General features: G+C 51.8%; 1 protein-coding gene across 1 annotated transcript in view; it reads left to right on the top strand.

Moving 5' to 3' along the window:
• CRISPLD2 (cysteine-rich secretory protein LCCL domain containing 2) overlaps positions 1 to 13790 on the top strand; it is a 67226-nt gene extending 53436 nt beyond the window's left edge. The window contains exons 13-14 of the mRNA XM_014536792.1: positions 1999 to 2132; positions 11333 to 13790. Coding sequence (XP_014392278.1) covers positions 1999 to 2132; positions 11333 to 11387 — 189 coding nt within the window. The 3' untranslated portion in view covers positions 11388 to 13790. The remainder of the gene's footprint in view (positions 1 to 1998; positions 2133 to 11332) is intronic.
• The last annotated feature ends 6136 nt before the right edge of the window (positions 13791 to 19926 follow it).

Here is a 19926-nt window from a genome sequence, read left to right as displayed (position 1 = left end):
TCTCCTCCGCTCTTCCTTTTTCTTTCTCTTATTGTGGGAAACTATACATAACGTGTAATTTTCCCTCTTAACCATGTATAAGTGTGCAGTTGGCAGTGTTGACTATATGCACATTGTCCGGCACTTGATCTCCAGTTTTTCATCTTGCAAATCTGAAACGCTGTGTCCCTTGACCAGCACCTCCCCTCCCCCTCCCCTCCCCCTCCCCCAGCCCCTGGGAGCCGCCCGCTCTCCTTTCCCTGTCTGTGAAGTTGACTCCTTCCGGTACCCCCTGCACGTGGAATGTACTTGTCTTCTTCCCTCTCTTGCTCTCTTTGTGAAGGAGGTGCTGGTTGGTTAACCAGCGGTTGGGACCTCAGTCGCCCCACAGTGATGACTGGTCCCCCGTACTGTGCAGCGGGCGGCATGGAGCCACCACAAAGCCCAGGCCCGCCTCCTGCTGAGGGAGCCTGCGTGGCATGTTCACGTTTTCCCGCTAGGACAGGTTGGCAGGGGCCTGTGTCCCGCACTCCATGCACCCACAGGATGGACTAAGGCACAGCTAACCTGGCCCCATCTACCCTGTCCACCCCCGCCCCCACGGAGTCCACAGGCCACGGGCCGAGCCCCTGTGGGGGCCACAGGTCACTCGGCCGTGAATGAGGGCAGGCCTGGAGTCGGTCTTCCTGCCCAGTGGTGTCGGGTCTGACTTTTTATCTTTAAGTCGGCAGATGGCTGAGCTAGACTGAGCAGCCGGCTCCATCAGCCTGGTTGAGTGTATCATTAGATGCCACTGGGGCCATTCTCCAGGCGACTCTGTTTTCTACCAACAAGTATCCCCCTCTTTCCAAAAGTTCACTCATGTTCACACACTGAGTCTTGAGCTTCATCCCAGAGCAACTGAACTGGTGGGGTTGGGAGGGGAGGGGTCCAGGCATTGTCACCCGGAAAAGATGCTCTGAGTTGCTGTGAAGATGGGGACCCGCTGCCACGGCTAGTGTGGGGCTTTAGCACAGGCCATTGGGAGGATCATAGAAGAGGCATGAGGTGCTACCTACCAGGTTCTTAGCCTTGAGTGTGCATCAGGACCACCAGCCCTTGTCTGGGGAGACTCTGCATCCATAGGTCAGGGTGCGGCCCAGCAGCCGGCATCTTCAGCCAATGCCAGCCACTCCACCCCTGAACGAATTTGAGAAATGCTGATTCATGACTCTCAGACAACCCAGCCCACTTTTCTATTGGATAAGTCAAGGCCCTAATGAACGTTTTACTCGAGGGTTTCATTACCCAGGAATTGGACTACGTGATGACTATAGAAAACAGCACACCCTGCCCCTGCTTGAAAGCCAGCGGCTCCCCTGGCACCTAGAATAAATCCAGACTCCCGCTGTGGTCCTCACAGCCCCACGTGACTGGCCCCTGCTCCCCTCTCCCACCTCTCCTGCCACACTCTGCCTGACTCAGCCCCCAGTCCTCTTTTTGATCCTGGGACAGGGCCCCAGGGTCTTTGCACAAGCTGCTTCCTCTGCCTGGGATGCTCTGCTGCCCAGAGATGCTCCCATGGCTGTGGCTGGTTCCTTTTCGTCACTCAGGTCTAAGTGCAAATGGCCCATCAAGAACAGTCTTCCCTGATTAACTGTCCTTAGTCATTTTATCTCACGATCTGGTTTTATTTGTTCATAGCCCGAGTTACTTGTTTTTGTATTTGTTTACTTGTCTCCCTTCACTCTGTGAAGGCAAGGTCTTCGTTTTGTTCCCTGTGGAACCCCCCTGCATCTAGGACAGTGCACAGCACATGGTGGGTGCTCAGAACATTTTTGTTGAACAAATGAATGAATGAACGAACAAATGAATGATGTCGGGTCTCTCTGGAGAGACCACTGAGGAATCAAGGCAGTGACGGTCCTTTCCTCAAGGTTGGCATGGCCACCAAGCAGGAGGCTGACTCCCAGCAGGAGGCTGACCTTCACCCCAGAGCCTGACCCTCGACATTGACCACAGCTCTTCCTGTGCTTTCAGACCTCGAGCATCTGTAAGACGGCTGTGCACGCGGGAGTCATCAGGAACGACAGCGGGGGCTACGTGGACGTGATGCCCGTCGATAAAAAGAAGACGTACGTGGGCTCACTCAGGAACGGGGTTCAGTCTGAAAGGTAGGATTATGCTCCTCGACTCTCCACACCCAAGGCCGGCAGGGGTGCCCCTGGGGGGCCCGGCAGAGGGCCCAGGATGGTGCCTGTTAAGATGAAACTCGGGCAGACTTGCATTCGTTCTTACCAGAACACCCCGAGAAGCCTGTACTTTCCTCTTCCTTTCTCTTTTCAAAGCAAGAGCTTGTCTCTTTCTATTACCAATGCACAATTTTTTAGAAAATTTAGAAACATCAGAGGAGTACATAGGAAAACAGCCGTCCATCACCCATCACCTGGGGGAGTTGCTGTTAGATGTTTGGTGCCTGTGCCTATGGTCCCTTTTCTATATGTGCACGTGTGCCTGTCTCCCCCTACCCCCACAAACAGTGGGATCAAATTATAGTTACACTAGAGGCCTGGTGCATGAAATTCATGCACTTGGTGCGGTGTGGGGGGGAGTCCCTCAGCCCGGCCTACACCCTCTTGCAGTCCGGGACCCCTCAGGGGATGTCTGCCTGCCAGCTTAGGCCCAATCCCTGAGAAGCCAGGCTTGCTGCTCCTTAGCACTGCATCGGAGGCGGGAGAGGCTCCTGCCACTGCTGCTGCGCTTGCCAGCTGTGAGCCTGGCTTCTGGCTGAGCAGCACTCTCCTTGTGGGAGTGCACTGACCACCACGGGGCAGCTCCTGCATTGAGCATCTGCCCCCTGGTGGTCAGTGTGTGTCATAGTGACCAGTTGTTCTGGTTGTTCTACCATAATGGTTGCTGGGCTTTTATATATCTAGACTAGATAGTGGTTAGATATAGCTCCATAATAATGTACTTACATATTGTTACATAAATGAGAGCGGAGAGTCTGGAGGCTCTGCTTCTTACCAGCTTTGTGACCTTGAACAGCCGCCTGATTTCTTTGAGCCTCAGTTTTCTCATCTGTGATAGGGGGATAACAGTAGTCTCTACCTCTCAGGGTGGAGGGGGGATTCCCTGAGATGATGCCCAGCTCTTTTTAGAAGCCCACCGGTCGTACTGGGGCAGGACCTGCCGCAGTGACCTCACTTTAATTTAAGTACATCTTTAGCGGCCCCATGTCCAAGTACAGTCCCATTCTGAGGGTGCTGGGGTCGGGGCTTCAGGATGTGAACTGGGGAGGGGGCTCAGTTCAGCCCAAACACAGGGAATGCTGAAGACTTTACACTTGAGGGCCCTCTTTAGAAAAGGTGTATAAAGTCAAGAACACAAGATGCGCTAAGGCCCCTTGAACCTGAAGGTCTCGTGGCTCCATCATCCTGTCCCCCCCTCCCCTCCTCCCGGAGCGCGCTCAGCCTCCGGGCGGTGCTGTGTGTGAAGACCTGGCGGAATCCTGTGACGGGAATCGCACACGCTGCTTCCCAGGGGCCCCTGCACAGTCACTGCCCTCAGCCCGGAAGCCACAGCTAACTGCTCATGCAATTTCTCCCTCAGCATTTGCAACCTTTGTTTGGGAAGAGCTTAATGAAGGGAAATTCCATTGATTTAACGGGAGGGAAATGAAGCAGCTGATGAGGTGGAATTTCCTGGCCAGGCCGGGGAGAAATCCCAGCGCACCAATCTACTGAGCTCTTTAAGAGAAGCCGCGTGGTGGGTTGGCCTCTGTCCTCTGACTGTACTATCCTGAGGACATCACAGCAGCTCCCAGGGCTGCAAAAGGGCTTATTGTGTGGCCTCCAAAAGGCGGGTGTCTGGGGAGGGCAGGGGGCCAAGACGGGGTCCCAGAATGGGCTTCTTGTTCACTGTGACGCCCCCTCCCCATGAGGCCCATCATTCGTTCTCTCTCCCCAGGGACCCAACTGAATGGCCACTGTTATTATGAGCATCTGCCAGGCAGCCTTGCCCAGGCCCCGCGTGGCTGAAGCCCGCTGCACTGTTCAGAAGGTGTTAGTGACTTTCAGAAAGTGTTAGTGAGCTTCCATAGCGCCCCCCTAGCGGGGACTCTGCTCCCCTCTTCCCTGGACTCCTCCCTGCCCCACACCCCACATCCTACAGGCTGGGATCTGTGATGGTGTTTGCGCAGGTTACTCCGCTCTCTGGGCCTCGGTTTCCTCCCCTGTAAAGGGGGAAATGATAGCTCCCGCCCCCTGAGTGGAGGTGAGGTGGGGAACTCATCGTGGGCTCCCCAGGCCGGCAGCGTCCCAGTCAACCAGGTGCTGGTTAGAAGAGCAGATCCTCGGTCCGCCTCAGACCTGAGTCAGAAACTCCAGGAGGGGCTCGGCTGGCACACTGGAGGGCGACGACCGCTACTGTGAGGGGGATGGAAGGGGGCCGCGTCCCCGGCACACGTAGCCAACACTGGACATGATTCTGACATTTTGCCATTAAGAGTCACTCATTTACTACACACGGTGAGCCAGGACCTGCGCTGGGGTCCATGGCACCGAGATGACAGGGTCCACCCTGCACGTACGGAGGGAAGAGGCTAGGCCAGAGGGCACGTGGGGCCGATGGCGTTTGGGACCTGCTGCACCGTGTGTCCTTGGGTAGGCAGCCTCCCCCAGCCGCGGTCCCGCCGCATGGAAAGGTTGCTGTGACGATGAATGAGACGGTGTGTGCAAAGCGCTTACTGGTGGCTCATAGTGAGTGTCCGATGAAACTGGTGGCCCTTCTTCCTGTGGCATTCCTTCTAAGGTCTGCTGCGAACCTCCAGATGCTGTGGCTCTTAACATGGTGCCAATCAACTTGAGAAACAGCCTTAGATAGATTACCTTTCAGGACAAGGAAGAGGCTTGTTAAGGAATGCAATCTTTCCTCTTGCATCCACCCTCCCAACATGCACTCACATCAGACGTCTTACGTGGGCTGAGCCTTAGTGTCCAGGTACCAGGACCAGCAGGGAACCCGCCTGCCCTCTGCCCTCGTGGGACTTACAGTCTAGTCGGGGGACACACGTGGAAATACGGTAGTAGCAGGGCACTGGGTGGTTCTGCTATAGAAGGAGGTGCAGGGAGCTCAGTGTGTCAAGCAGGACCCCGACTTACTGTCCAGAGGTGCCTGCTCGGTGATGTGGCTGCAGCAGATGCTGGATGTCTCCAGGGTGGCCCTGCCCCATCTCCCTCTTGTTCATATGGGGCCTCAGCAACCCCTGCACAGAGCCCAGGGCTGAGGAATTTCCCCAGAGCCTGTTCCCCTTAGGGACTGTGGGGATCAATCTGGGCCAGGGGGTGGCTCTGTCCCCAACGTCAGCTGGGACCGTGGAGTGGTCACAGTCAGTCTCAAGGGAGATGTGGGCCCTGGCCATCGGCAGCCCATTCCCAGCAAACTGGGTTCTAAGTGTAGGGAATCCTTCAATCACTCAAACCAACAAAACTCCCCAACAGCACTGCCAGCACGCGGCCAACAGCTGGTCCTGCTTCAAAGTGGTATCGGTTTACGGGTGGGGAACGCCTGGCCCTCGGACCGTAGAAGGCCCGAGAACTCATTTAGTCTGGCCCTGCCAAGGCATTCAGGGTGAGTTGGTCAAATGTTTGACCAAATATAGCAGGCTAATTTTTAAGTTGATGATTTTGCATGGCCTGAAAGTGATGTTAGAAATACCCACATGGCCCTTGGCAGGAAAAGGTTCCCCACCCCTGGTTTAGGCAATGACTTTTCTAGAAGAGGATTTCCTGAATGTTTTGAAAGGTGTCCGTGCCGAATTAGGACAGCCTAAGGGGACAGGCACCTTCTCTCACACACGTGCCCGTGGAGGATAGCGGAGGAAGGAAAGGACGACAGAGAGAGCTTTTGATGTTGGGACTGGGCTTTGTGCAAGTATTCTGAGGAAGAAGTGGGCGTCTGGGTGAATATTGGTTCAAGACGTTTTCTTAGACCAGGACCATTTTTAAAGGCAGATTTCACAAGGAGATTGGGAAATATGCCGCCAGTGACATGGACAACTCCTCCAGCCCTCCCAGGACAGGTCACCCTGCTCCCAGAACTGCCAGCTGTCCTCTCTCTTTAATCCAGTCTGTGTTGTGCGGCGCCAAATGGGGATCTTCTCACTGACGGGGGGTGGGGGGGGGGTTCTAGGACTCAGCCTTAACTTTGCAGCTCCTTGTGGACCTGCAGGCCCCGCCTCGGAGGGGCTCCCACTGCCATCTGGGTTAGCCAATGCCATCTTCAGGGCTGGCCTGGCCACAGCCCGTCCATTTAGGGTAACGGTTAGAAAGGGGTCCCACATCCTGAGTCCATATCCCAGCTGCACCTGGAACAGGTGTTTCATTTGGAGCCGATTGTGTCACCTCTCAGAGCCCTGGTTGCCCCCAGAAAGTGGGAAGAACCTTAGAGATCCCGTGGGGTGAATGCAAGGAATGGATGACAAGTGAGGTCTTAGGATGGAGGGAGCACCTGTTGTGTAGTGAGTGTGCTGGGCAGGGCTGCTGGCAGGAGGTGAATGTTAGCGCCTGGGGCAGGGTGATGGCCATCAGAAGGCTGGGAGTCAGTAACCAGGCAGAGACGGGGACACCGCCTGAGGCTGCAGACCTTTCCCAGAGCACCTTGTCATGTGTCAGGTAGGTCAGAGGCCCCTCATGAACTGAGTCAGCCAAAGGGACCCCCCCCGCCCAAACCTTCCCAGGCCAACCCGGCTCTTCCAAGTTCTGTGGGGGAATTTTCGTATTTGTTTCCCCTCCCTCCTTTCCTCCCTTCCTCCCTTCCTTTCCTTCCTTTCTTTTTCCTTTCTCTCTCTTTCCCCTCCTTCCTTCTTTTTAAAATAAGATTAGAGAAACTTCAAAAAATACTGCAACTCATTTTAAGAAATTACTGTCACTGGAACTCCAACACCTAGGAGGAACCACTCCACGTCCTGGTATGTTTCCTCCCATTTTCTTCTGATTACACACAAGCACCTTGTTTTTAACTTTTTTATAAAATGGGGCCGTGCTATCCGTCTCGTCCTGTTAACTCCTCAGTCAGCCACAGGCTGCGAACGTCGTTCCAAGTCAGGCTCGATGTCGCCACACCATCGCCTCAGGGGCTACACACTGTTCCCTTGCGTGGACAGACCGTCATTTCCCCAGCCAGCGGACATCGTGTTGCTTCCTCTTTTCTTTTATTAAACAACACGGCGAAGAACACCTTTGCACAAGCCCGTGTGCTTTATTGACACTTTCTTTAGGTAACTTCCTTTTGGTAGAATAGCACCGCTGACGTGTGGATCTCTTTATATAAGGCACAGGTGTCTCTCTCTCCCTGCTGTTTAAACCCTGACCCCAACGGTCTCCATTGCAATGGAGAACAAAACTCCCGCCTCTTACCACGCAAGGTCACGCCTGCGGCCAGCCTGCCCGCTTCTGCACCCTCTCTTGGCGCATTGCTCCTCCTCAGGACAGCACTTCCCTCACTCGCTTTCTCTCTGCTCCTCGAATGTGCCAAGATCATTCTCACCGTAGGGCCTTTGCTGGTGCTTTATCCAACCCTGGACGCTCCCAGCTCCTATATGTTCCTGCGGCTGGATCCCCCTTGTCATTCGGACCTACACAAAGGCCACCTCCCTGAGGAAGCATTCTTCTACCCCTGAGCCTCCAGCCGCTTCCCTCCTCCCCCATCTGATGTGATCCCGTTGTCCTGGGTTTTTTTTCCTCCCAGGACCCGCCTCTCTCTGAAACTATTGCGTTCACACATTTAGCTGCTTATCTCCCACCCCCCAGCTGTAAATGATATGAAGGCAAGAGCCCCATTAGTTTTGTTAACCCCATGTCCCCAACACCCAACCCAGTGCCCGGCACATATCAGTCAACATGGGTCGAATGACAGACAAATTGCTGGGTCAGCAGCTGGTTCAGAACTAATTGAGGGATTTTTAATACCCTTTATATGAAAATTGCTCGATACCTTTTATGAAAATTGCCAAGAAATGCTTTGTCAATTTACACTCCCTTCACATATGTGTGGGAGTTACAAGCTAATCCAAAAATAGAATCAGAGGTCAAGACTTAGGAAGATAGGTTATCGTATGATTTCTCAAATCACACTCATTTCAAACATGCACACTGTCAGCGTACCCGGAGGGCCTGGCGCTCAGTGAATAGCTGAGGTGTGCACAGATGGACCCACTGAAGGTTCTGAGCAACCCGAACGAGGGGGATTCCCTGCCCGCGGCAGCGCGTGGGCCGCACGGGCGTGGCCTCCCTGACCCTCCAGCAGTCAGCACGGGGTCTGATGTGCTAATGAACACACGCCGGTTCGTTGGGCCTGCTCTTGCCTCTGAGGAGGGTGAGTTGCTCAGTGGGGCTGCTCGGTAGATCCAGGCAAGACGTCCAGGTACCAGGTACCCATCTGGACACCAGCCTGAATGGCCCCCTGGTCCCTGGATTGTTTGGGGCCCTGGGAATGGGAGGACCCCCTGCCCCATCAGGAGTCAGAGGAGACCCACGCCCTGGTCATTTTCCCCAGTGTGGCTTGCCCACCACGTGGAAGAGCCAACTGCCTTGTGGCTCTGGGTGGTTCTCCCAGATGATTCATTTGGGCGAAGAATCCAGGGAAATCTTGCAGCCCGGCGGCCTGAGGAGGGCCTGGAATCTGAGCTCTCCAGAAACCAGCAGGGCAGCCGGGGTAACCCAGCCCCTGTGTGGCCACTCTCCCTCTGAGTAGTCTGCTGGACAGCTGGCTCCCAGGCCCCGGGGCCAAGCATCCTGCTCTCTCTGGGCCCGTGGCCTTCCCTCACAGCTCCAGCTCGCCAAGGGCTCCTATCAGATCCACATTTCAAAGTTCAATCCCAGGGTAGCCAAAGCCTGGACTTGCCACGGGGAAAGGGGAAAAAAGGAGGAATTCCAGCAGCCTGTTCCTGAGGATCCCTGACCTTGCGAACAGCCTGAGGTGGTGGTGGTGGTGGTGGTGGTGGTGCGGGCAGCTCTCTAGTCCAGCAATTTCCAATCTGGAGGGGGACTCTGAGGAAACCATGCTTGGATCATGGCTGAGCTTTCATCTTACACTCAAACGCATGCATAATGAGCAAGATGCAAATCAAAACTATTTGGATGCCATGGTGGTGGTGGTGGTGGTGGTGGTGGTGGTGGGGGGTGGGCAGCTCTCTAGTCCAGCAGTTTCCAATCTGGAGGGGGGACTCTGAGGAAATCATGCTTGGATTATGGCTGGGCTTTCATCTTACACTCAAACGCATGCATAATGAGCAAGATGCAAATTAAAACTATTTGGATGCCATGCCCTAGTTTAGATCAGCTGAGAACACAAAGCTAGATGATTTGCTTGGTGGACGTGAGTTGTCAGTTGGTAGAATCTTTATGGAGGGCAATTTGGCGAGCTTTCCAAATTACAAATGCCCACATCCTTTGATCCAACAATTTCACCTCCAGGAGCTTGTCCACAGGCACCCTCCTACATACGTGAAAAGCCACAGACAAGGTTGTTCTCCTTAGCACTGTTTGCAAAAACAAGAGATTAGAAATAAGTAAATACCTATTTAAAGACACTGTTACCTTAGTATAATACTTTAATAGAACAGAAGACTATGCAGTTGAATAAAAAGCCTGAGAAAGCTCTCTATGTGCAGACAGCCACCAGCAATGGCTGAAAGACAGACAGTAACAAATGCTGGTGAGGGTGTGAAGACACTGGAACCCCCCAGGGACTGCTGGTGGGAATGTACAATGGTGCAGCCGCTATGGAAAACAGCTGGGCAGTTTTTTAAGAAATTGAACAGGCCATTTAACATACAACCCAGCAACTCTGCACCCAGATATCCACCCAAAAGAACTGAAACAAAATGCCCACATAGACACTTGTACACAAATGTTCATAGCAGCATTATTATTTTTTTAACCCCAAGGCCTTCACCACCCTTTAGTCTGGGTCCATGGGTTATGCATATATGTATGTATACACGGTCTTTAGTTGATTATCTCCCACCCACCCAACCTCCTCCACCTTCCCTCTGAGATTTCGTACTCTGTTCCACGTTTCCATGTCTCTGGATCCACTCCATTAATCAGTTTATTTTGTTAATTAGATTCCACATGAGTGAGATCATGTGATACTTGTCTTTCTCTGACTGACTTATTTCACTTACATAGCAGCATTATTTATAATAGCCAAAGGTGGAATCTAAATGTCTATCAACTGAAGAATGGATATATCCAAAAGTGGTATATCCATATAATGGAATATTATTTGGCAATAAAAAGGAATGAAGTACCGACTCTGCTACAACATTGATGAACCTCAAAAACGTTATGTTAGGTGAAATAAGCCAGCCACAAAAGACCACATGGTGTGGGATTCCATTTCCATGAAATGTTCAGAATAGGCAAATCTGTAGAGAGAGAAGTTGCCAGGTCCTGAGAGGAGGGGAATCTATAATAATAAAAGCTGTAATATGCTAATTAGACCGGACAGCTGAACAACCTTCCGGACGTCCTTCCTGAAGAAGCCGTGGCAGCGGGGGCCAAGGCAGAGGCAGTTAGGGGTGATCAGGCAGGCAGGCAGGATGGTTAGGGGCAATCAGGCAGGCAGGCAGGTGAGCGGTTAGGAGCCAGCGGTCCTGGATTGCGAGAGGGATGTCCGACTGCCAGTTTAAACCAGCAGTCGGACATCCCCCGAGGGGTCCCAGCTGGGCTGAGGGGACCCCCCACCCTGCACGAATTTCTAGTTGATTATAAATGGTCATGAAAGATCTTTTGTGTGTGTGGGGGGGTGGTGATTGTAATGATTTAAAATAAGATTTGAGATGATTGCATAATCTCCTTGCCTGCAAAATGGGATACATAATGGTACCTACCAGGGGAGGAAGGTAAAAAGGCGCATACAAAGTGCTTTGCACAGAGCTCGACACAAAATCTGGGTGCATTCGGCGTGCCCATTTTAATTACAGCAGCACATGCATTATTGTTAAAATGCCAACCGGTTAATCTGTCAGCCAGATGGCCACTATTTGGGCTGACAGGTGTTAGTAAAAACCAGGCAGGAGTTTTGGAGGGGGAATTCAATTCAGACAGACTGGGGCCAGTAAGTCCCAGAGTTAAAAGAAAATAACTTAACAACCCTGACCTAGATTCAGACCCAGGCAAGGAGAATGGAATTTGCCAGCTGTTCCTGGCCGGGGCGGACTCTGTTTCCAGCAGCTGTGGGGAGGTGTCCCTCGGCCACGGTCCTTCCCCCACGGGGACACGCGGGACACCCAGCTCTTCCTTCCCCGCTCAAGTCGCTGTGGAAACCCACCCTTCCTCAGATAACACGCCCTCCCCTTCTTTTGCAGCTTGGAGACGGCTCGGGATGGAAAGGCCTTCCGGATCTTTGCTGTCAGGCCGTGAACTTGCAGTGCTGGGGAGAAGGGGGTCTTCCAGAGGGCTTCTGGGTTTTGCTTCTTGTTTTTATTTTATCATTTGGGGGTGGGCTGGGGATATGGAGTGGCAGGAAACTTCCCTTGAGTGGTGTTCAATGTCGCATCCTTCGTGCCTTCATTTCATCTCTGTGCCGTGGAGAAACAGCATCCTCTGGGGCCCGGCCGGCAACTGGCGACTGGTCCTGCCGAGGCCTGGCGGCCTCCATCTGCTGCCCCCTCTGCACAGACAGTCACTCAAGATCGTCTTCCTCATGCAGCCTCATGGGGAGCGAGGATTCCAAACCCGTGGAGAGAGCACCAGACTTGGGGATCCCAGGCTGAGGCCTTCAGGGGTGCAGGAGGAGGCAGGCTGAGCACACGCAAGGGGAGTTTCAGGAATGGGGTAGAAGGTAGTTATTTAAAAAAAAAATTGAAAACACAGTCCGTTCAGATCAATGGAGAAAAATGAGTTTAATGTTTGCTGGTCAGACAAATGGGCCAGAACAGGGGGCTGGGGAAGCGAGACTCAGGCTCTGCCCTGGCAACTGTCCTGGCTGGCGTCCTGCCGCGAGCAGGCTGATTCTATAAACAGCAGTGCTGGTTTATTTAGAGTTCAGTAGTAACTCCAGAGATTTATCTTGTCTTTGTCCTTCCCTTCGTCCATGTGGCCGTCTGCTGTCGTGACGTTTGGTCTCGTTGAGGACTAATGAACCAGGACCCTTTCTTTACCCCCTACCCATTGTGGCTCACACACCAGCCCAGACTAGTTTATGTGTCATAGTTCACACCGGGGTATTTGCTTTGCAAGCGATTCTGTTTGAAGCCCACTTAAAAAAACAAAAACACTCCTAGTCTCTGTTGGTTTCACCGAGATATCTAAGAACAGCCAAAGAAGAGGGGTTTGGTTGCTGCTTTTAAAAAGTGACAATTAAACGTGCAGATTCAACTTCTGTCAGATGACCTATTTTTTAGCAGTGGGAGGAATGGGTTCCTTAATACCTTCTTCGCCGAGGTTAGCAGCCCTGGGAAGAGGAACAGCCTGTGGTTATGAAATGGTCCTGCGGCATAATAACCACAAGAGAGAGTAACACTCTAGAAGGATTCCTCTTCCTGTTTTTGTGGAACAACTCTTGCCAAATGTTCCTGAGACTCCGAGGAGTGTGGTGCTCTCTGGCTTCCTTCACTTTATAAAAGTTCTTCATAAGCCCAGACCAAAACCCACAGTGAAATAAAATACCCTTTTGTAAATAGTGTTTCTTTACAGAAGGTAAAATTCCACCCTCGAGCATCAGGCTGGCCAGTAGATCACCTTTGTGAGCACCAGTTTTCAAATTTGATTTCACTCCCCATCAAAATATCTCAAAGGCAAAGGAATCACCAGGAAAAAAACAAGACCAAAAACAAAACACAACTGGTGCGTTGAGTGCATTCTTAATGCAAAAACTGAAGGGGAACAGCTTCTCCCCTCCCCACTCCAGTGAGTTTGTATAAGCAATGAAGCTCTTCGCTGCATGGAGCTGAAATTTGTGGGGCCATGCTTTTGCCGTGTGCATTGTGGGCTTGTAGTAATTCATAGGTTCTGACTATTCAACCCCATGTGTCAGAGTGAAAGAATTTGGTCAGCCTGTCAGGTATTGTGTCCATTCCCTGCAAAGACCCGAGTCCTCGGAAACTTTGGGTAGTACCAGCTCTGCTCCTGGACTCCTGCGCGTCCGTCACCAGCCTTTGGTGGCTGTGGCTGTGCTCTGTCCAGCCTGCAAGGCTGAGCTTTCAGAATTAGTGACAGCCCAGGGGGCTTTCCGTGGCTTCTTAAGCCTCGAGCCCGAGGCAGAACCTGAGGTTCCAGAGTAAGCAGACCCATCACTTTAGATTACGCTCCCAGGTCCCCGAGTGCCTCCGTGAGTGGGCCCATCGGTCAAGCGGCCTGCCCAGAGCCAGACCTTGTGTCTTTTCCATCCTCACGAACATTTCGAAACTGGAACCGTTTTTCTTCTGAAAATGAAAACCAAGACCACAAATCATAAGCCCTTGTCATCAGGGACCACCTCTAACTATGTGTTTCGAGGTGGTGCCTGCTTACACCCATTTCGCCATCAGCACTTAACCCATGAGAAGATGGAGAATCAGGCCAACAGGGTTTCTGGGTCTCCTGCCCCCGACATGAAAAGTTTCGGTTTCCTCCGGATTTCTGTGCCCTGTGTTCTGAGATTTCATATCGTCTGTAGGCTCACTCGGCCCGCAGCTTACATGTGTGCTTTTTTTCTATGAAAAATGATGTATTTTACTACTTCCTATGTACAAACGTTTACTGTAAAAAAAAATTTTTTGTGTGCTTTGCATGAACAGGGACCACATTGCTATTGTTTCAATAAAACTGGTTTGATTTCTAAAACATTTCTGTGACGTCTCTTTTATGGAGAAATCGGAACAGTTTGTGAAATACAACTGTGGAAACCTCCTCACAGGCTGTCACCTATTTTGCTTACGCGGCTTCTACCAGGAAGGAGCGTGGTGGGATGCTAATTACTGCGGTATTTCCAGAGGCTCTCCGAGACCCCCACCTGATAAGCAGGAAAAGGTGTCATTTAAAGTGTGTGAATCACAGGGGGTGGGGGACTTGCCAAATTCGGATTCTGGTCCAGCAGGTGTGCAGTGGGGCCGGAGTCTGCATTCCTTGGGAGCTCCTGGTGATGCTGGCATGCTGATCCCTGTCCTCTGAGAAGAGGCGAGTGGTGACAGGCTCAGCCTCATTCTGTCACTGTCTTAATCAGCTGGGGCTGCCATAACAAAAGACCACAAACCACTCAGGGGCTCAAACAACAGATTTTATTGCTCTCAGTTCTGGAGGCTGGAAGTTCAAGATCAGGGTGCTGGCAGGGCTGGTTTCCCCTGAGGCCTCTCCCCTTGGCTTGTAGACGGCCACCTTCTTGACTGTGTTCCTTTTCTCTCTGAGTGCATCCCTGCTGTCTCTTCTTATAAGGACACCAGTCCTACTGGATCAGGGCCCCACCCTTATGACCCCAGTTAACCTTAACTACCTCCTTAAATACAGTCAAATTGGGGGTTAGGGCTTTAACATGTGAACTTGGGGAGGGGGATACAATTCAGTCTCAAATAGTCACCTTCTTCACAGCCATCAGCCCCTGTTCATGGGATCGCAGCCCTGTACCCCCACGTGCTCCAACGCACTGTAGCCCACAAGCGCTGCTGGGGCCCCTGGCTGACCGTTCTCCTCTTGCCATCAATGCTCCACCTTCGCTTTCACAGGCCCTCTCTTTATGCTCTTTTTCCTTGATGGGGGGAGAGCTTTCCTTTTTTCTAAATATGGCGAAGGCTTTTTAGGTGGTAATTTTACAGTATTAAGTAACCAATTGTGCGGATGAATTGCCACAATCACCGAGATTGGATAATAATGACTCATGTGTGGGAACCACTGGTTTCTGACAAAAGCATTGCCAGGTTCACAGAAAGGCCCCCCATGGGCAGCTCCCCAGGGTGTTGGAGAGCCTCCCTGTCCGGCCACCTCCCTCAGAACCTGCCGCCTTCCCAGCCTTCCCCGGGTCTGATATCCCAGGGTGCCACCCCCCTGCGCACCAGCACCTGTCCCCAAACCTCCCGCATGTAAGCGTTGCCGTGACCACTGGAGAAAGCAGGGGGCGGGGAGGGGGGGGAGCAGGGCTGGTGCTTCCTTTTTGCAGAATTCTGGGGTGAGGCAAAGGCCGCGAGAGTTGTGTAACTTCACGTTGAATGCTGCAGTACCTTGGTCCCAAGTCACGCTACTTGGGGACCTGTGGAGAGCAGCTACAGTGAGAGCAGGCACAGTCCTCTCATTGCCACGTGCAAGTCCCAGCTTGGAGGGCAGAGCCCTCCCAGTACAATTATAGCCAACAGCTCTAGTTGTAAGCTTGAACCTATGGTCCGAACACGTGGCCCCACGTGCCTGAGTAATATGGGCTTGATAGAGTTCAGGTGCATGCAGTTGAGTAGGATCAAAACCCTCGAGAATGTTGTAAACATCTTGAGCACGCCCTTACTTTGCCTGGTGGAATCTGGCTATAAAATAAAGACACGGCTTGTAGTCCGTGGCGCTGTCTCTCCATCCGGGAGCAGCGTCCCACCCAGACCCAGCTTTCTTCTCTTATCTGTCTTTTCTCAATCCTTCACCGCCCCCTCTCAGGGTCACTGAACCTGACTGAGGTGCCCTGGGGCTGAGTATGCCATGGCTGTGCCGGCTCGCCACAGGGACCCACGGACAGGGGGCTCCATCACTTGGTGACACAGGAACAGAGAGCACAGACCTGGGAGTCCTCTTACCAGCTGTGGGACCTCAGACAAGTCAATTGCCTCTTTGGGCCTAAGGCTGGTCATCTATAAAGTGGACATTTATCGCCCTGGCTGGTGGGCTCAGTGGTTAGAGTGTTGGCCTGCACACCCAAGGGTCGCAGGTTTGATTTCTGGTCAAGGGCACAGACCTGGTGGGGCACGTGCAGGAGGCAACCAATCAGTGTATTTCTCTCACATTGATGTTTCTCTCTCTCCCTCCCTCCCACCCTCCCCCTCTCTCTCCCTCAATTTCACTCTCTCTAAAAATCAATGGGAAAATGTCCTCTAGTGAAGATTAACAACAACAACAAAAAAGGAAATTTATCATAGGCCCCTCATAGCCGTGTAAAGATTGAATTACAGGAGCTGTAGATAAAAGTACTCAAAGTACGTGCTCAGGTGATGCTATTTGCCCCAGTTGGAATGCTTTTGGCTGCAGGTAACAGAAACCCCATCGAATGGCCTGAGGATCTGATAGAAATGCAGGTTCTCAGGCCCCCACCCAGACCTACAGATCCTCGGAGGTCACCCAGACCCTGTGTGCTAACCAGCCTCTGGGGGGCTCTGGTTCTGGTGGGAGGAGCATCACTCTAAAGACATCCAGATATCTCAGCCTCGGGAGTCTGAGGAGGTGATTCTGGGGCATCAGCTCAGTGAGCTCAGGACACCCCATTGACATCTCTCCAGGCCTCTCCCCTCCCCTGTGGTCATGGCAGGGCCACAGCTGTGCCCACACACTGATGTGAGACAGGAAGATGGATGGCAGTGGAAGGACTTCCTCCCATGTTCTCTCTTTGACCAGGGAAGGACACCTTTCCTGGTGTCACACAGTAGGCCTGTTTTGAAATCCCTTTCATCATAAACAACCACATGTTTATTCCCAGATCTGTCACAAGCAACTGTTGAAGGAACAGGAAGGTTTAGAGTGGAAAGAGGGGAACTAGGAGGCCATGACTGCTGTCTTTACATAAAAATGTGCTCTCATAGGAGGAGGTATGATGTGAGTTAAGAGGCGGGACTCGGACATGCCTGAGCTTGAATCCCAGCTCAGCTCTTTACTTGCTGTGTGATGCCGGGCAAGTTGCTGAACCTCTCTGAGCCTCAGTGTCCTCCTCCACAAAAGGGTGATGATAGCAGTGTCCACTCCTCAGGGTGGTGATGTGGATGAAATGAGGTCAGACTTGAGACATGCTCAGTACTTGGCATGCGCAGACAGCTGCCACAGCTGGTCACTCTCATTGTTTTGCAGAACTAATGCCAATGACAGCATGTCGCAGGGAGACAGGTTTGGAGCAGGCAGCTAGATGGGCATGAGCAGAGTAGGAACGATGGACCAGGTGCAGAGTGTTACCAGGATGGAGAGCCCCAGATGCCTAGCAACGGGCAAAACTTCAAGCCCTTGAAGGACCACTCCTTCAGCATTAACACACCTAGGCCTCGGGTATGTTTCGGCTCCCGGCCCAGAGGAGCAGCAAAACCAGGCAGAGTAAAGCCACGGCTGACATCAGGACCAGCCGCATGGACTAATGAGCCCCTCCCCTGGTGCCCACCAATCAGTAGAAAGCACATGCTGAGGCGACACACCTGGAAAGCTGATGAATATTCTATTGAGATCCTCCCCCTGAGACCTCAGATAGAAGCCCTCAGGACAGGACCCAGCAGGGCTTTCTCTCTCTCTCTCTCTCTCTCTCTCTCTCTCTCTCTCTCTCTCTCTCTCTCTTTCTCTCCTCGCTAAGCTCCAAAGGCCCTTCTTTTGCGATGACTTGTTTCCTGAGCCCATTTCTTCTACAGCTACTTCTTCTAACTCTGTGACTTTCTTTTCTCTCTTCTTCTTTTTTTAAAAATAATTCTTTATTGTTGAACGTATTACATATGGCCCCCCATTTCCCTCCTTGACCCCTTCCAGCCTGCCCCACCCCCCTACCTCTGTGACTTTCTAAATAAACTTTCTCTTATAATTTGTGTCTTGGCTCTGAATTCTTCTCTTAGCCAGAACTCGAGAACTGAGGTGCCAGAAAGGAGGTTAACACCTGGTGCCTTTTCCCGCCACTAACACTATAATTGACAGAACTGTCCAAAGATGAAATGGCTCCTGTGAATAGGGAGTGAGCTTCCCGTCTCTGGAAGGATACAAGCAGAAGGTAGAAGAATCTTGGACTAGATTGACTTTAAGGCTTTCCCTCATCAGTCCTGCCCAGAAGAGCCTGGGAACCCAGGGAAGGGGGGACACGGAGCTATTGAATTCTGGATCCTCAAGTCATGGCAACTTCATTCTATAAAAGAAAAAAACACACAAACAAACCCCACAGCTATGTAGGTGGTCCCGGAGTCATTAGGTTTTAGTGGGTTGATTTTTGTTTGTTCGTTTATCCACCTTCCTTCCAATTTTTCACCCCAAGCCAAAACCTGTCCTAATCTTTTAGACCTTAAAAAATCTTTTAGACCCTTAAAAAAACAAATTTGGTGCCAAAGGCGCAGGTTTTGAAAACCTCATGACATTCCTTTTACTCTTTCATCTTGGCCAACTGAACTGGTAGCAGTCTTCAGCCAAGAACCAGGAAGACGGGCCCTTAAACCAATTCCCTCTGTCAGCGCCTGGCCTGGCCCCGAGCGGCAGACAGCCTCCCTGTGTGCCCCGGCTGCCACCACGCCGCGCGGGAAGGGGCCGGCTTGTCAGCAGGCAGGCTCCCAGCTCACCTGCTTTCACCTCCTTTCACCCATCCTGGCCGTGGTCCCAAGGATGTTTCCTCTCCATCCCACCGCCCCAACCCCCTGTCTGACACAGGAAGGTGGCAAAGAAATTCATTGTGTCATGTGCCTGCTAGGTACCAGGAGGGCTCCAAGTATATCTGATTTGATAAGCACACATGTCTTTCAAGCACTTGCTTATTCAATTATATTTGCCAAATATAATTCAGGGGCTATTTGATTTCATTTGTCAAAGTGTCCGTTAGAAATGCATTTAGCTTCGTGTAATGGAGACGCCCCGCGGTGGGAGGTAGGAGGTCCAGGGGACAGTGCTTGGGGAGTCCCCAGGGACCAGATTCCTCCCACTTCCGACCTGTCAGCCTCCACGTGGCCTGTGCCCTCCAGGCTGAAAGGTGGCTGGCTGCTTCGCCTCCAGCATCACAGGTGGATGTCCGGGAGCCAAGAGGAACTATGGCAAAAGGCAAAGGACTACAGCAGCTCATTCGGTCCCTTTGATTTCAGAAACATTTTCAAGTATAGGACGGCCAATTGTTTGTTTTTCTAATTTTCTGCAAAGTTTCTCACTCTTTCCTTTATTTTGAAGATATTTTCCTTTTCAACTTCAGCAGAGATAGACAGGGCGTCCCCCCAAAATGTATACACACTTCAAAAGCTGATAGGTCACTTTTGAAAACGAAATGTATTTTAATAAACACTGCCTTCATAATTATTCAAAGTGTGTGTGTGCATGTTTTTGGAACACCCTATAGATTAACGAATTCCTATATCTGCGTCATCATGAGTCAGTCACTGTTGATTGTCTTTTTGTGAATCCTCACCCGAGGATATTTTTCCCATTGATTTTTAGAGAGTGTGGAAGGAAGGAAAGAAGGGAGAAGGAGGAAAGGAGAGAGAGAGGAGGGGAAGAAGGGAGAGGGGGAGAGAGGGAGGGAAAGAACCATCGATTGGTTGCCTCCTGCAAGTGCCCTGACCAGGACCAGGAATCAGACCTGCAACCCAGGTATGCACCCTTTACTGGGAATTGAACATATGACTCTTCGGTGCATGGACCAACACTCTAACCACTGGGCCACACTGGGCAGGGCAATTGTCTTTTTTTCCTGAGCAGGAGTTGGTACATTTCCCCCTCCCCACCTTAGAATTGGGTCCAGAACCTCTGAGTGCCTTATCCCATGTTTCCTCTTCAGTCTCTCATGGTCTACACCTTTGAAATCTTCCCAATATGACCTTCCGAGGGGCAGGAGAGAAGCCTGGAGCCAGATGGTGTGAGTTCAAATCCCAGCTCTACCACTTATGACCTGGAGACCTCTCTGTGGCTCCATTTCCTCATATATAACATGGGGACCATAGGAGCAGCTACTTCATAGGGTTGTTATGAGGCTCAAACAAGGGAATACGGTTTTTAAAATAGCATTGGGAAGCCTGGCGCAGAACAAGTACTAAATACATGGAGGTGGTTGCAGCTACTTAAACCATGATTCTGGCTTCTCTCTCAG

The sequence above is a fragment of the Myotis brandtii genome, unplaced genomic scaffold, assembly GCF_000412655.1.
Source record: "Myotis brandtii unplaced genomic scaffold, ASM41265v1 scaffold165, whole genome shotgun sequence".
Lineage (NCBI taxonomy): Eukaryota > Metazoa > Chordata > Mammalia > Chiroptera > Vespertilionidae > Myotis > Myotis brandtii.
Note: the sequence above shows the minus strand (reverse complement) of the source record. Positions and strands in the feature narration are given on the sequence as shown.